General features: G+C 44.5%; 2 protein-coding genes across 3 annotated transcripts in view; both read left to right on the top strand.

Moving 5' to 3' along the window:
* The first annotated feature begins 548 nt into the window (after window positions 1–548).
* On the top strand, window positions 549–1,856 carry rpl38 (ribosomal protein L38). The gene is made up of 5 exons (XM_019865608.1): window positions 549–611; window positions 809–835; window positions 1,413–1,473; window positions 1,578–1,700; window positions 1,787–1,856. The coding sequence occupies exons 2-5, from the start codon at window positions 833–835 to the stop codon at window positions 1,810–1,812; spliced, it is 213 nt and encodes a 70-aa protein (XP_019721167.1). The 5' UTR covers window positions 549–611; window positions 809–832; the 3' UTR covers window positions 1,813–1,856.
* Window positions 1,857–2,452: 596 nt separating this feature from the next.
* ttyh2 (tweety family member 2) overlaps window positions 2,453–12,507 on the top strand; it is a 21,031-nt gene continuing 10,976 nt past the window's right edge. The window contains exons 1-2 of one of the 2 annotated variants that reach the window (XM_019865598.1): window positions 2,453–2,941; window positions 10,435–10,619. In XM_019865598.1, the coding sequence (XP_019721157.1) occupies window positions 2,813–2,941; window positions 10,435–10,619 (314 nt within the window). In that variant the 5' untranslated portion in view covers window positions 2,453–2,812. The remainder of the gene's footprint in view (window positions 2,942–10,434; window positions 10,620–12,507) is intronic. The other variant, XM_019865599.1, reaches the window with a different exon arrangement.

Below are 12,507 nucleotides of genomic sequence, written 5' to 3'. Positions count from 1 at the left end.
GCAATTCTATCAAGGCTCATTGGAGTCCAAACATTTGTTGGGCGCCTGGAGGTGGGAGCTTGACTAACTGGTATTCTATATAGGTTGATTATGGGAAGAGGAAAAAAAAGGGGTTACGGTCGTCGAGCCATCTTCGTAACATCGTGCTGTCTCCATGGGAACGGGCCCATCCTGCCACTTAACGGGCCGATCCTGCCACTCAAACTCAAACTGCTCAGCTCAAAGGACCTCTCCTGATGTAAATTATTGGCAGGGCTCATCGAGCTTTTTTGAAAGGATAATTAAAAGCGGGTCTTTTAAAGCCATGACAATCACAAGCACGCGCACACACACACGCGCGCGGCACACACACTACACTCGCGCACGAACTGGGCCTCACGCTCAAATTAATGCACACATTCTAATTTTTGTGAACCGAAACATGCAAAGAATTGATGTAAATGACATCCTGTTCCGATAAAAATTGCTAAATTAAACAGTAACCAAACATGTTTTATCAGTTTAAATGCTAAAATATTTTGACCCTCCGCGCTCGCCTTACTCCGGTATATCAACACGCTACACCGGAAGTACCGCCTCTTTTTTATTCTCTCTTTGCCAGTACGACTGAGGTAAATGTTCTAACACTGACATTTATTTGTAATCCTCACCCATCCTTTAAAACACAAACATACTGCATCCCAATTTTGGTATCATATGTTAACACCCTTCCTTAGCCACATTTTGACCACTTAATTTCTTGCCTAAAGCTTCTGTGTGCTATGTTGTAGCCGATTCTCTGACTCCCGTGTCTCTGCTCTTCCCTTAGCGTTCAGTCCGCTGACACGGCGCCATGGTAAGCAACGCAAAATGTCACGAACTCATCCATTAACTCTTATTACCTGACAGCGTCGTCCCTAAACGACAACCTGATTTCAGTATTGGACGATAAATCGACCATTGTTGTACGGCGGTTGTGAATCGAAGCTAACCCCGAGCTAATGTTCTTAGCATTAGCATGGCGTGCTGTCCGGTTGAAGCCGAGCAAACGTGATCTATCGAGTGTGTATGTTGAGTGCAATAAACTCTATACGTGCCGGTTAAGGAACCAACACTTACAATTAATAGTTAAATTCCCGAATAAAGGACGCCTCCCTCCCTAAAAATGTCAATAATACAACTTCATATATATATGCCTCTAACTTGACAACAGTGCATTTGACGCTGAGCAGCAAGGTGTCCAAGCATCCCAGGCTGCTGTGCCTGTGGTGCATTTTTACACTTGCCAGACTAACGATGGACCAAGTGCTGACTTTCGGATTGATACAGAAAGCCAAGTTCCACCGGTCCACTAACAGCCATGATTTAGCATTCTCTTTTGTGAATATGAATTTCCTAAGTGTCATCCTAATGTTTTTGTTTGTTTTTTGTAGCCTCGCAAGATTGAAGAAATCAAAGATTTCCTGCTGACGGCCAGGAGAAAGGATGCCAAGTGTATGTAGAGAGCCCGGCATTACAGCGGTGGTCCACAATAAATACTTTTTCTTGGGAGTTCAAGCCTCACAGTTGAAGATGTAAACATTTTTGTGTGTGCCCAGCCGTGAAGATCAAGAAAAACAAGGACAATGTGAAGTTCAAGGTGCGCTGCAGCAGATATCTGTACACGCTGGTCATCACTGACAAGGAAAAGGCCGAGAAGCTCAAGCAGTCACTTCCTCCTGGTCAGTGTTAATAACCGCAAAACTGCTTTGTCCAATGATATCGGCTGGTCTAACGCGTTTGTTTTTGGGGGCTTTTGTCTTTGCAGGTCTAGCTGTCAAGGAGCTGAAGTAAATGTGTCATGTACAGAAAATTATAATAAAAATGGGAAAACTCAAGTTACTTGTGTGCTTTTGTTTAGTCTGTGTGCGTTGGTATTTTGTGTTTTTGATAAGATAAGATATCCTTTATTTGTCCCACACATAAGATGTTAAACCTTAACTTTATTAGTCTCATAATAGGGAATTCAACAATAGTGGATACGAAATATTAAATAATGGCTTACAACAGAGGACATTTCTAAATGAAGGATACTAAACAAATTAGAAAGCTAACTATTGCCCTTGCGTAAACTAATCCAACTAACCAATTTGGCAATTGTGCTCTCTGAAAGTTGCATGAAGGAAGGAACAGTTGACTCCACATTCAGTTGTTTATTTGGGGCGGTTGAACGTTCTACTACCAGATCAGGAAGTGAATTAATTTGAAATGATCGAAGATGAAGCTGAATCTGTTGTTTATTTTTTTACCAACAAGTGGAAATTGTGTTCTGTCATTTTCTCTTTTGGCCGCTAGATGTCAGCAAAGTAACTCCTCCAAATTGTGTTAATTGACTAGTCTTTTCCGCGGTTGGCCACCAGATGGCAGCAAAGTAATAAACGTTCGACAACGATTTGCTTCAATAAACGTAAATCACTAAGTACCTCGTTTCTGGTGGGCGAAGCCCCCCTGTAGCCTCACGTGTCTCTCGTCCACGAGTGGCTGAGAAGCGCGCTCCCGCTGATTCGTGAACGGCGCGTGGTGGATCCAAACACGCACGGGACTCAGCAGCCGCTCCTCGTGATTCCTTGTCATCCCCGAACAAGTGTTGGATCCAACCGAATCCGAACATTCTCCTGCGCGTGTTTGGACCTCGCGAAGAAGAGGAGTGCGTGTCTCCACCACCGCCACGCACGAAACATGTTTTCATCCCCGCCTTTGTCTCACACGAGACAGGACTGACGAGACGCTTTGAACTTTTTGGGGGGTGGTGGTGGTGGTGGTTTATTTTGGTTTCATACCCGCGCGGGCAGGTATGTCTTCTTCACGCGTGGATTACATCGCGCCGTGGTGGACTTACTGGCTGCACAGTTTCCCGCACGTCAACCTGAGGCTGCAGCCGGTGGACAACAGCTTCAATCCCAACGACGAGAACTACCAGCAGGTCAGTGCGGAGTATCGCCACAACATCTCCAACATCTCCAACAACATCTTTAATAGGGACACGCACCCACTCGGGACACCTGATAGTTCTGCTGTTTATTATGTTTGGATGCTGTTTCAAAGGAAATGACGTGGAGTGATTTTTAAATTGGCCATTAAAACTCGAGTAATAGTTCAATGTGCGAGCCAGAAAACAACTTGGCTCAAAACATTCAATTAATACCCGAATACAGACCTGAAACACCTGTCTCAATTAAAACTCCAAACTTGGCTTGGAACCCGACTTGGAAATGCCAACCTTGACTTGAAACCCAATTTTGGAATACTCTGGCTTGCTCGAAACCCTACGTTGAAACCCTAACCCAAGCTTCAAACCCAACTTGAAGAACACTAATCATGAAAGTCTGCTTGTGAATTCCTAACCCTGCTTTCAAAACCCCAATTTAAAACCCTAACTCTTTTTTAAAACACTCATTTTAAACTGTTAGTTGACGTCACTACGCTTGCTTGAAACCCTACTTTGAAACCCTCACCCTAGATTGTAACCCAAATTTTAAACACTAATCCTGGCATGTAAAAAAATAAAATAAAATGAAACCGCCTCCTTCAGTTACTCAGTGGGCAAAAGTCATTTGGTGTGTGTACTGCAATATTATGTCCAAACTGGTATAAAGCACAATGTATATGTATTGTATAATAGCTGAGGCAGTGCGCCATGTGACCGACTTGTCGGCATTACTGTTTTTTTTTTTGTTTTACTTAATGAGTGCCCACAATTCAATTTAGGAGGAGATAACATGGCAGAGGCTCACATGACCCCCAGAATACCATCTCAGTGACAGAAAAGTTGCTGTGTGGGCTGAATTCCTCGGAACATTTGTTGTTGGGGGGGAAGTTGGTTCGAAAGAAGACATCATGTGTTTGACATGCCGTTGAGTCAAGTTTGGACTTCCCAACAATACGTTTTTATCAAGGAAGCTTAGCTTAGCATCAGCGCTAATGAGCAAGGCATGATCCGTCTGTATATTGTCAGTGAAGTTAATGAATGTATGTATTCTTTGGGTCACGCCATTGGGATTAGTGTTGGGTTTTTTTTGTTTTTTTTTAGCATTAACGAACGGAGGCCGCAAAATGCTTGGGCTCTCCTTCTTTGTGTGCTTTGATAGTCGGCAAGACTTTGAAGTCACCGTTTACAGACGTTTTAACCATACTTCCTTTTTTAGTTCGTCAGAAGCCCGTTTATACTCCAGTCCAATCTGCTCTCTGTAATTTCAGCAATTGGTGACCTGGAATAAACTAGCAAAAAAAGTCATGATATTTCAAAATGTTGATTAAAATATCTGGATGATAGTACATTTGGCCTCAACAGCCACTTATTTTGTTAGTTAGTTAGCTAGTTAGCTGGGTAAGATCATGCAAAAAAAAAAAATGGTGATGGTTTGATGACTTGGCATGAAAAAAAGGGAGCAGTGTAGCATCATGCTATCCTACAAAAAGGTGGGGGTAGGGGGGACGCAATAACAGACGATAGCGTCTTTGTTTTGAGACTTGGTGAAGCAGCATGTGGGTCAGCACCCAAGGTTATTCACGCACACCCTGTTCCAAACACCAATTGATGTTTGTGACAAGGGGGAAGGCTCTGTTTATTATGTGACAGATAACACAATTTAGGGCTTGGTTGGTCAGCACCCAAGGTTATTCACGCACACCCTGTTCGAAACACCAATTGTATGTTTGTGACAAGGGGGGGAGGCTCTGTTTATTATGTGACAGATAACACAAATTAGGGCTTGGTGATTAATAGCAATGAATTAAGTTTCGTGCCAAAGATGATTATCTTAAAACTAGATTTTTTTTTTTTTTTTGGCGGGGGGATTCGAGGTATGTGCTTCCAAGCCACAAATATTTTGCAGACATCTCCTTGCCTCTGCTCCAAAGTGTGAACGAGTTCGAGGTCCACAATAGAAATATAGACCGGCAGAGCCTTGTTAAAATAATAAGGATTGTGTTTGGATACACGTTTTGACAAAATTGATCTTCCCTACTTCTGTGGATGGTCAAATTTGTGAAAACAACTTGCTGGGGAAAAAAAAAAAAAACTTGTTTGGTACCAGGACAAATAAGGCGAAGCTAAGAAAGGAAAAAAATAAATGAAACTAATTTCCAATAACATCATTGTGTTTTACTTTTTCCATATGCGAAATGAAAAATAGATTTAAAATGGATTTTTTTTGTCTGTGTGTGGAAAAAAGGAAGCTTTTTATTTGAAGTCCATCTCGCATCGAGCTCTCACCCAAACATTATCCTCACCACTGCTGTCCGTGGTGGCTACAAAGCTCAAAATGACACACAGCCCTTCGACCTCCTGAGGCAAAACCAACAAAAAGGTCCGCTCCAGTGATGGGGGCTGGGTTGTCTCTTCCCCTTGTCCTTTTGTTAAAGACCCCCACACTTGACCCTCCTGGGTCACAGGGTTTATTTGTGGGTCTTGAGAGATCTCGCCACCTTACTCGAGCGAGTCTTTTTCCACCAAACTGAGTCGGAATCCTGAAATTGCGCTTCGAGTTAGTGTGGCGCGTTGAAGCTGCCACTTCCTTGCTTCGACTTTTTCCCTCTCCCTACTCGAGCGTGCCTGCTTCACTGGGGACTTAATGGCATCCCAGCTGCAAACGAGGCCCAGCCGAGCGCACTGTGCCGGAAAAAAGACCCCTGTACCGTCGCTCCTCCCCGAGGCGTCGAGCAGAGCGTCGCAGAGGATGACGAGGGGTGGGAATGATGATTGGTGGCTGATGGGTATGTTGGTGGCTGGGTGAGGGGCAGTTTTCCTTGCAATGATGGCAGTTAGAGTGCATTTGTCGCTCACCCGTAGTGGGATGTTTATGTCCCTGTAGGAAGTGATGATGTCATACTGCACTTGAGAAACAAGTTCATTGCAACATGTTCACATGGGAAAATCCCCAAGGAAGTCCTGGACATTCAAATAAAAACTTAATGAAATCTATAGGCGATGTCTTAAGTAGTAAAACCACTCTGAAAATGAAGACGCCCGGCAGAAACTGTTGTATAGGGCCTCGTCTAGCTTGAACAGAGGGATACCACTTTTGTTCAGACTGATACCAGTACCGGTATTCACTCTTTGTGTGCTGACAGATACAGAGTATCAATATCTCTCGTACTTTTCATATCGAGTTTTTATGAAGATTGATCTTCTAGTTCTCGACGGCCACGCCCATTTTTGCAGAAAATGTCAAAATTTGGTAGGATGTATAGTAGTTCCCAAACCTTTGCTCCGATTGACCTAAAATTTGAGATTTAATGTTGTGCAATCACTATCAAAAATGACAGCAAGTTTTATTAACATTAAAATCCCTTTGGTTAAACCCACTGAGTGATTTGGCGTGGGATGACACTGGTGTGTAAGGCTCGCTTAAAACTCTACTGTACTTGAAAACCATAACTCTGTCTTGAATTCCCAACTTGAAACCCTAAACCTGGCTTGAATCCCAAATTTGAATCCCACACACTAGTTTGAAAACCCAACCCTGGCTTGAAACTCTACTTTGAAACTCTAATAGTGAGTTCAGGACTCATTGGGTCACTATATGTTGTCTTTAAACATTGCCTAAAAGGGCATGTCTGTCACTTTTAGGACAGCCAACTGTCAAATCTTACAATCGAGCGGAAATGGAATTTCTGGAATTCCCCTTTATGTGGGGAAAAAAAAAGAAGAGAGGGGAATTCCACGGCCTTGCTTGTTTTCATGACCCACTACCCGTTTAGCTCCTGTCACATAGAGGGAATGTCACTGTCGACACTTGCTCTTGCTATCACACATTTAGCACTGATGTTATTCCACTTAGGCAGCGTAGCAGATGGAGTGTGTCTGTAACGCCGTGTTTATGTTTTCATTATAATCACTGCTTATATGGAAAGAATTGATTTCAACAGGCATCAGCTCATAAATTTCACCCTTGGATTACCCGCCAGAGAGGGTATGAGGAGCAAATGGTATGCATGTGTTTGTACTCTCTCAAGTTTGGTTATGTTTGAAGATTTTGTCTAGAAATGTGTCAAAATTATCCCGCATTAAACATTCTCTATGTTGATTTCAATTCACGAGGCATCCCATTTAGGCAGCAAACTTTTATCATGTTAAAAAAAACTGCTTACTTCCTGTTTCAAGTCATGCGACAGCCCGTTTAGGCAGTAAACAAGTTGGGTTAGAGGATTATTGCAGCACCCGTTGCTAACAATATTCCCTTTCAGTGTTTAGAAACTGCCTGTAGTTTAAAAAGTCCTGCATTAAACCGAATGTTAACAATGCCGGTTCACTTTCTATGGCAGCCCATTTAGCCGCAAACTATTTGCGCCTAAGGATGGGTTACGGGGCATTATTGTGCCACATGCTACTAGAAATGTTATCTTAAAATGATTCCGCGTGGAACTTTTTTCCTGTTTTTGTTCACACGGCAGCCCGTTTGGGCCATAAATTAGTTGGGTTGCGTGTCATTGGGCCACCTGTTGCATGAGATTTTTTTTTTTTTTTAAAATAAACATCCACATTGATATTGTGTGGTAAACTTTCTTCCCGTTCACCTGCCGTTGAGAATTGTACAGCAGCCCGTTTAGGCAGCCAACCACCTGCAGGGTGGTAGTTGAAGTGGGGGAAATTAAAGTTCAATAAATAAATCATTGGTTGTTTTTTCGGAGGGAAATCTGAAGATAAGTGTGTTTTCCTTGCGGGGAATATTTATTTCAAGATTTTTGCGCTCCCAAAGAGCAAAATGTGTGCCGTTAAAATATGCAAGTTGTTTTTAAAGTTAACGGGAGGTCCGAACGCCGGTGAAGTTAAGTGCCGCATGCAGGACGGCGGTTGGGCCGTGCGTGTCTCTGCATACGCATCCTTTGCTTCCCCTCGCATGGATGCTACATAATTTACAAGCCATTATTTTTGCGGAGAGGAGACCATCGCGGAGAAAGTGCAAAGGCGTGGACTGTTCCCAACATCGGCGACTTGGGAATTGTCCCGCAAAAATAGAAACCGCATTTTTTTGTTTGTTTCTCCCCCTTCCCCCCTTCAACAAAGAGGACATCGACTATTCTTTTGACAGCTCGGGTCAGCTCCAAAGCTTCCCAGCAGCCAGCGAGCTTTCCCTCCTTTCTTCGCATCGCCTTGGAATCACAAGACGGCCATTGAAGCGGGCCCGTCACATGCTGCTCCATTCAAATAGACGCTGATGGTTCCCCTTTTCACTGGGCGAGCTGCGCGTTACCGTGGCGATGCGCTCGGTGTTTCACCCGAAGTTCTCCCACACTCATGCTTCGTTTTTTTTTAACCATCCCACATTCTCTTCGGCCTGCTCTTGTGTTTGTTTTGTGGGCTGACGTGACCCGCTGCATGTTTGCATGGAGCAAATGAAGGGAGTTTACGAGCGACGTGAGCCTCTTCATGACCACAAACATACAAAAAAAAAACGTGAAAGCCGAATCCTGGCCTGAAAGCCGAATGACAAACACTAATTCAAATTCAAATCCTAACTTGAGGTCATAACCCAATTTTGAAATGTTATTTGAAACCTGGAATCCTAATAATGAAATTTGAAACCCTAACCATTATTTGGAACCCTGACCTAAAACCCGAACATTGATTTGAAACTGACTCCATAGCCCTGGCTTGAAACTTGAAGCCATAACTCGAAACCTGAATTTGAAACACAATCGTTGGCTTTTAACCTGAATTTTATCCCCTCATCGAGTCAAGTTGATGTATTTCGCCGCGGATCGATGCCTCTGGGAGGCGGTCGTCCTCAGGTCCTAATTCGATGCACGGTGCTCTACATCAATAGCCGCACTTTTGCGCATTGCCACTTAGCCGTCTCGAAGAGCACGGGGTGTTGAGGGAGAGGGGAAGAGAAGCGGCAGTCTGACAGGCCAAAATCTAGATGTCAAAGCGTGAGGCTAGTTTGATACTTTTGCGTGGTTGAGCCGAAAGCGCAGAGTCGAAATAAGCCTTCGGTTCGATTGAGATGTAAACATTCCCACAGATGTCTTACAAAAGGATTTTTTTTATGGGTCAGTTGAACCCATCATGTAACACAACGGGCGTGCAATTCCCTCTTATTTGCGGGCCTGTTTTATGTTGAAAGTCAAGCGGGTCGACATCACGGCCATGAAATGAGACAGATGGAGCACAAACGAGCGTCCGCGGTTCCATCTTTTGCTTTTTTACAAATGGACCAGCCTCATTTTTTCTTTTTTTCGCTCTCTCTCTCGCTCTTACGGTTCACTGTAATCCAGCGGATTCTCCCTATTTGGGGGTTTTAATCCCCTCTCTACTCATGCAGGAATCATGACACTCACCATGAGAACATATGGCTCGGCAAGCAAAAGATGTTAGGCGCACTAGAAAGGAAATGGAAGCGGGGAGGGCGGGTAGCGGTGGGGTGTCGGTGGTGCGCGGGGGTTTCAACCCATCTGCTCGCATTGGACGATCTATTTTCGTCCCATCCTTCACAGAAGGTGGGGGGGGGGGGTTTGTAGGAGGAACGGAGCTGCAGCGCAAGAGCGCAAGGAGGTGTCTGCTTGCCAGCTTGGGGGGGGCGGCGAGCGGGATGCTGGCAGAGAAGATGAGAGCCCCCTACACCCCCACCCTAGTAAGCAGTTGGCCTTGTTTCTGTGAGCCCCCATCAGATGTGGAGATGATCACGGCTCGCTGTCTTCCAAACTGATCATGACTGGAACTCGCACAAAGAAATCGGTCCGAAACCAAAACAAGGCGACGCCGTCTTTGTTGGCTTTCCACCCGCAACTGCATTCCCTCAAGAAATCCGTGACAGAAACTCACCCTTCTTTCAAATTCTAATCCTGACTTTAAACTCGACATTCGAAAACCCAAAGCCGTTTTTTAAAATCCTAACTCGATCCTCTTATTTGTAACTGATCGATTAGGGCACACGAAATTAGATAAGCGACTTGCGTCGCTGTGACCTCACTCTTGCTCGGCCTTTCTTATCTCTGGCACCCTTGGCACATTTACGAGTTGAATCCAATTAAGACCTCGGAGTCACACGTCATTGTGCTGCGTGCTCATTAAATCGTTCAACTGACAACATAGGGCTTTCTGATCGTGTAGTGAGCATTAGACAAAGTTCGACTAACGCTCGTTTTTCCAAGTGTGTGGTTTGAAATCCTACTTTCATACCTTCATTTGAAACCCGAACCGGAACTAGAAATTTTGGCCCTGACTCTTACCCTGATCCTGATTTGACCCCATGACCCACATCTGAATCTCTAACCCTGACTTGAAAGTCCAACTGGATACTCTCGTTCAAATCCCGGACTCTGCCTTGATACCCCGATTTTAAACCGTACTCCCGACTTTAAACCCCTTAATTGAAACCCGAGCCAATGGCGTTTGTCTCTAAATTAAACCCTGACTCTGTATTTTGATTTCAATGACAAACTGGGGGGGTTTTTTTTTTTGGTCTTGTTCAGTCTTTGCTGTTCCTGGGCTGCGTGGCGGCGACGGTGCTGGGCGTCAACCTGCTGTGTCTGGCCGTCTACCTGAGCTGCCTGTGCTGCCGCCCCAAAGATGACGACGGCGGCGGCGACGAGGACAGCAAGAAGCCGACGTCGTGTTGCGTCACCTGGTCGGCCGTCGCCGCGGGCCTTGTCACTTGGTGAGGCACAACCACAACAGCGACAACACGTATACTCGAAAACCCTAACCCTGTCTCAAAAACCCAACTCGATACCTGAATTTGAAACCTCAACTCGAAACCCTAATCATAACTTAAAACCCTAACCTTGAAAGTCTAACTTAACAGCCTGATTTGAAACCCAAAACTCAAACCATAATTCCAACCCGCTAACTAGAGACCTCATACGGTCGTAAAGCACTCATTTGAAACCCGAACTCAAACTTAAAACTCTAGTTTGTGTTGCTAACGTGAAGCCGAAACGAAAGCCCGAAATCTTTCACCCTATTTTAAAACCATAACCCTGTCCTAAAACCCTAATTTAAGACCCCAACCCTGTCTTGAAAGCATCATCCAAAACTGAAACCCTAACCCCAGCTATAAACCCTAATTTGATACAATAGCCTTGGTTTGAAACCAAAAACTGATAACCTAACTTGAAACCCCAACACAAACCTGAAACCCTAACCTTGGCTTGCAACCGTACTTTGTTACCCTAACTTAAAACCCGAACATCACCTTACCTCACCTCAAACCTTAACCTGGTGCTAATTTAAAGTCAGAACGTGAATTCCTAACCCTGTCTTTACTCCCTAATTCGAAACCCTAATCCTTTCTTGAAGCCCTATCTTTCAACAAGCAATGGGCATTTTCAAGCACAGGATGTAAACGGTTTCTCAACAAGAGCAACAACAATCCTCTTGTTATTTTCAAGGTGTTTACAATTTCCCCAATCACCTTACCTCACCTCAAACCTGAACCTGGAGCTAATTTAAAGTCAGAACGTGAATTCCTAACCCTGTCTTTACTCCCTGATTCGAAACCCTAATCCTTTCTCGAAGCCGTATCTTTTCAACAAGCAATGGGCATTTTCAAGCACAGGATGTAAACAGAGTAACTGTTTCTCAACAACAACAATCCTCTCGTTATTTTCAAGGTGTTTACAATTTCCCCTTCGCCCTTCGATTGACTCTGCAAACACTTCACATGCACGACGCGCGGCATTTCCGTTCCGCGCATCTCTCCGGCCCCTCGTGTCCTCACAGCAGTCGGCTGACACGCATCTCCTTTAAAGTATTTAAAAGTCACAGGACACTTCATTAGGTACACCCGGAGAATCCACAATGGCAGCTCTGAGCTCAGATCAGAGGATGGAAACAGCCTTTTCCGTTACCCAAAGCTCACCGGCCGCCGCTGACATCGCTAGCTCGTTAAGCCGCTCGCTGACACTCGCTCTTTCTCCCTCTCTCGCTCTCTCGATGCAAAGCGGCTAATTGAATCGAGTGCGGCGGAGGGCCCCTGCTCGAAACCATGTGACATTCGTGTTATACAACACGTTTCGTTAGTCCCGCCGCCGTTGAGCTTCGCCTTTTTACATTTTTTTTTTTGTACTCTTTCATGAATATCATTCAGTGCCGCACCGCGTTGGCCTTTTACTCGCGCCTTTTTTCTGTGACCTTTCAAGGCGCAGTATATAACGGCAAAGGCAGTAAATTATGTATCGATGTGCTGCTTCTAGTTGCCGAAATGTGACGTATTCACGATCAGCGAATATTTTTTTTGGTGTTGAAAAGAGCTCTGTATTTTACATATTGTTTTACAAGTGCTTTATATGTATGTTATGTTTATACATACGGTGAGCCGCCCTACCCTTCATGCGGAACACGCGTCTTTCATGAACCTCAATGTAGCGCGCTAGCTTAACAAACAGACAAGCAGCCAAACAAAAATGTGTCCCACTCAAAAATCAGTGCAAATTGTGCAGTTTTAACTTGGAAACCAAACCAGGACCGTTGCCGAGCGGCGTAGCAGCAGTTGCTCTTCTCATTGGTTTCGGCTGCCAGTTTGGGTCAAATTTGTTTTAGCCGAC

Source organism: Hippocampus comes, unplaced genomic scaffold (assembly GCF_001891065.2).
Source record: "Hippocampus comes isolate QL1 unplaced genomic scaffold, H_comes_QL1_v1.1 scaffold58, whole genome shotgun sequence".
NCBI lineage: Eukaryota > Metazoa > Chordata > Actinopteri > Syngnathiformes > Syngnathidae > Hippocampus > Hippocampus comes.
This window is presented reverse-complemented; position numbering and strand designations above follow the sequence as displayed.